This window comes from Montipora capricornis, chromosome 8 (genome assembly GCF_036669925.1).
Source record: "Montipora capricornis isolate CH-2021 chromosome 8, ASM3666992v2, whole genome shotgun sequence".
Lineage (NCBI taxonomy): Eukaryota > Metazoa > Cnidaria > Anthozoa > Scleractinia > Acroporidae > Montipora > Montipora capricornis.
Window position 1 is genome coordinate 5605014 of NC_090890.1, and position 2500 is coordinate 5607513.

The following is a 2500-nucleotide window of genomic DNA, read 5'->3' on the forward strand; positions in this document are numbered from 1 at the left end:
TCATTGTGAGTGGTGCCACTTTCCTTCTTTTCTCAAGTGTTGGCCATTACAAATCATTTAGAAGATACCTGTACCTAACAGGCTAGGAATCAGCCAAAAGGAAACACGTTTCCTAGATTTTTGCGAAACAAAACTTCATCCTATTGTTTTAACAACAAATTAACCTCTGGTTAGGACATTAGTCACGCAAAAGATTAGTATGCTAAATAAATAAACAAAAAATTAAAAACAGATATAAAGAGCTTTACTTGTCAATGGTGTCTCCGTGTCCAGCTTCCGGCCTCAGAATGAAGCTATATAGAGGTCTATATTCAGGTGCCAGAAATGACTCCACAGACGACTGCTGGCCAAATGTCATCTTGTCGCCACTGTTAGCTGTTTTAGCAGGGAACAAATGAAATCAATACACCAGTTCGCACGACAAAATGCTAGTTGTTTAAGCTACATCAACTTAAGTATAATAATCACCCACCACCTGGCCCGGCCGGGTTGCTCAAAGCATGGTTCGCCCGAACCAGCGTTAAATACCATGGAAACCTACAGGTTTTGATAGCTCTTAACCAACGGTTAGCGCTAACCAGGCTTTGAGCAACCGGCCCCCGGTCGCTATGCTAAGCCCACGGACACAGTGAGTATGAGCTTTATTCAGAAAATCTCATCATGCAAAAACAAAGGAAAAAATTATAATAAAACATAAACTGAACAACAAAGGCGGAGGAATGCTATGAAAACGGCCAGGAATTTACCAAGTTGGAAGAAGTGAAAATTGACTTGGGAGAGTGTACATTTGAAGGTTACTCACTTAGATGGCCAGTGCTCTGATTTTTTAGTTTCCAGCCCTGCTAGTCATGAAACATAGTGGAAACTTGGTGACTCCAATTTACAAGGCAAGCTATAGGTCGTGTGTATTAAGAAGAGTGTTTGAATTTGCCGGACCAAAGACAGAAACGAGGTATTTTCGGACTGAGTGTCCAATGCGCGCATTTCACAATATTTTCGCGAAATGGATTTGAGTAACTACTAAGATGGACTAACTGGTCAAATACGAATCCCAGCAAGAATCAGTTAAGGCTTGCGGGTCAGGCTCTTCAAAATGACAACAGCAAAGTGTATATGGTACATGCAGCTGATACTTAAGCGGTTTTCAACTGAGTGTCGAAAGTAATTAGCGAATTGCTTTGGTTTTGCATCACTTCACTCAGTGACTGGTTCAAAGTTCTTTCGCCGCTTTTTCAACCAATCAGAAGTGAAACAAAAACCAATCGTGGCTCGCGCGTGAACAGTTTCCCGCGCTTTGTGTCGGCTACGTGTAATTTCTTCGTGTTTTGATTGGTTTACTGGACTGTCTCCGTCCTTTTTGATTGGCCAAAGTAATTACTTTGGTTTTGGTTTTACGCCACTTGATTGAAACTCGCTCTAAGGCTTGCGGGTTAGCCTCTTCAAAAAATGACAACAACAAAGTGTGTGGTGCATGCAGCAGATACTACATGGAAATATTAGGCTGATTTAGCAACAGAACGGGAACGTCAGTGGCGACGGCGCGCGCAGAAAAAACACCAATGAGAATTCAGAATAGAGTAGACTTTACTCTTTTCTTCTCTATTCTAAATTCTCATTGGTAGTTTTCCTGCGCGCGACGTCGCCATTGACGTTCCCGTTCTGTTGCTAAATCAGCCTCTTAAATGCATTACGGTAGTGTTACCTTTGACAGACGATGAGGTGCACAATGCTGCTGCCAAGCATGGCAAATCCAGGAGAGTGTGAAGCATCTAACCACGAAAGAAAAAAAGCCAGAAAAATACACCTTGTCATCAGACTACCGAAGAGAAGGACAAAGGTTTGAACCCTTGCAAGACCAACAGTGAGGTCTTAAAATAACATAGGAGTGCTTCTTTTGGACTTGCATCTGCAAATCGTTAGACTTTCAAGCCATAGTCCCCGTCTTAACACAACCGTTATTGTTTACGCGGTAGGGCTTTAGAGGACCCAACTACTGATCACGAAGAGTAAGTCATGGAGTTCCGCGTGTTGTGGTTTGATCTACGGGACCACAACAGCAGGCACTAGCTGCTGTGGTGACCCTGGTTGTAGGCGAAGCTAATAATCGAAGGCCACCCCTACCCTTACTCGCCAAAAGGAAGGGGAAGGTGAGAAAGGGAATGCCTCCCCCCCCCCCCTCCCCCGGCCTTTTCTTCTGGCTTTCCGCGCATCCGTCACTCCAAACGAACAAACCTCCGGATTCGCAAGCTAGTAAACGCTTACCTCAACAACGGTATCCTGGTTCAACATGGCAGGCAAAAGGTCCATGAATTCTTTGAGATAAGTACGTGGATACCAGGCCAATATCTGAACAAATCAACACAAAACCAAGTGTACGCAGCTTGAGTATCAAACAAAACGGATCAACCGTTCAAGGTTTTGTCTTTAAAATTGCCTTTAATAGTTTCAGGTTGTATCTCTAGTGTACAATTACTTCAGTTTAATGTCTACTATCCATTCT

General features: G+C 43.3%; 1 protein-coding gene across 1 annotated transcript in view; it reads right to left on the bottom strand.

Annotated features, from left to right (window-relative positions):
- Positions 1-2500, bottom strand: part of LOC138058902 (AP-5 complex subunit zeta-1-like) — a 26973-nt gene that overhangs the window by 13105 nt on the left and 11368 nt on the right. The window contains exons 13-15 of the mRNA XM_068904353.1: positions 2263-2346; positions 1703-1769; positions 249-375 (exon numbers count right to left, since the gene is read on the bottom strand). Of these exons, the coding sequence (XP_068760454.1) occupies positions 249-375; positions 1703-1769; positions 2263-2346 (278 nt within the window). The remainder of the gene's footprint in view (positions 1-248; positions 376-1702; positions 1770-2262; positions 2347-2500) is intronic.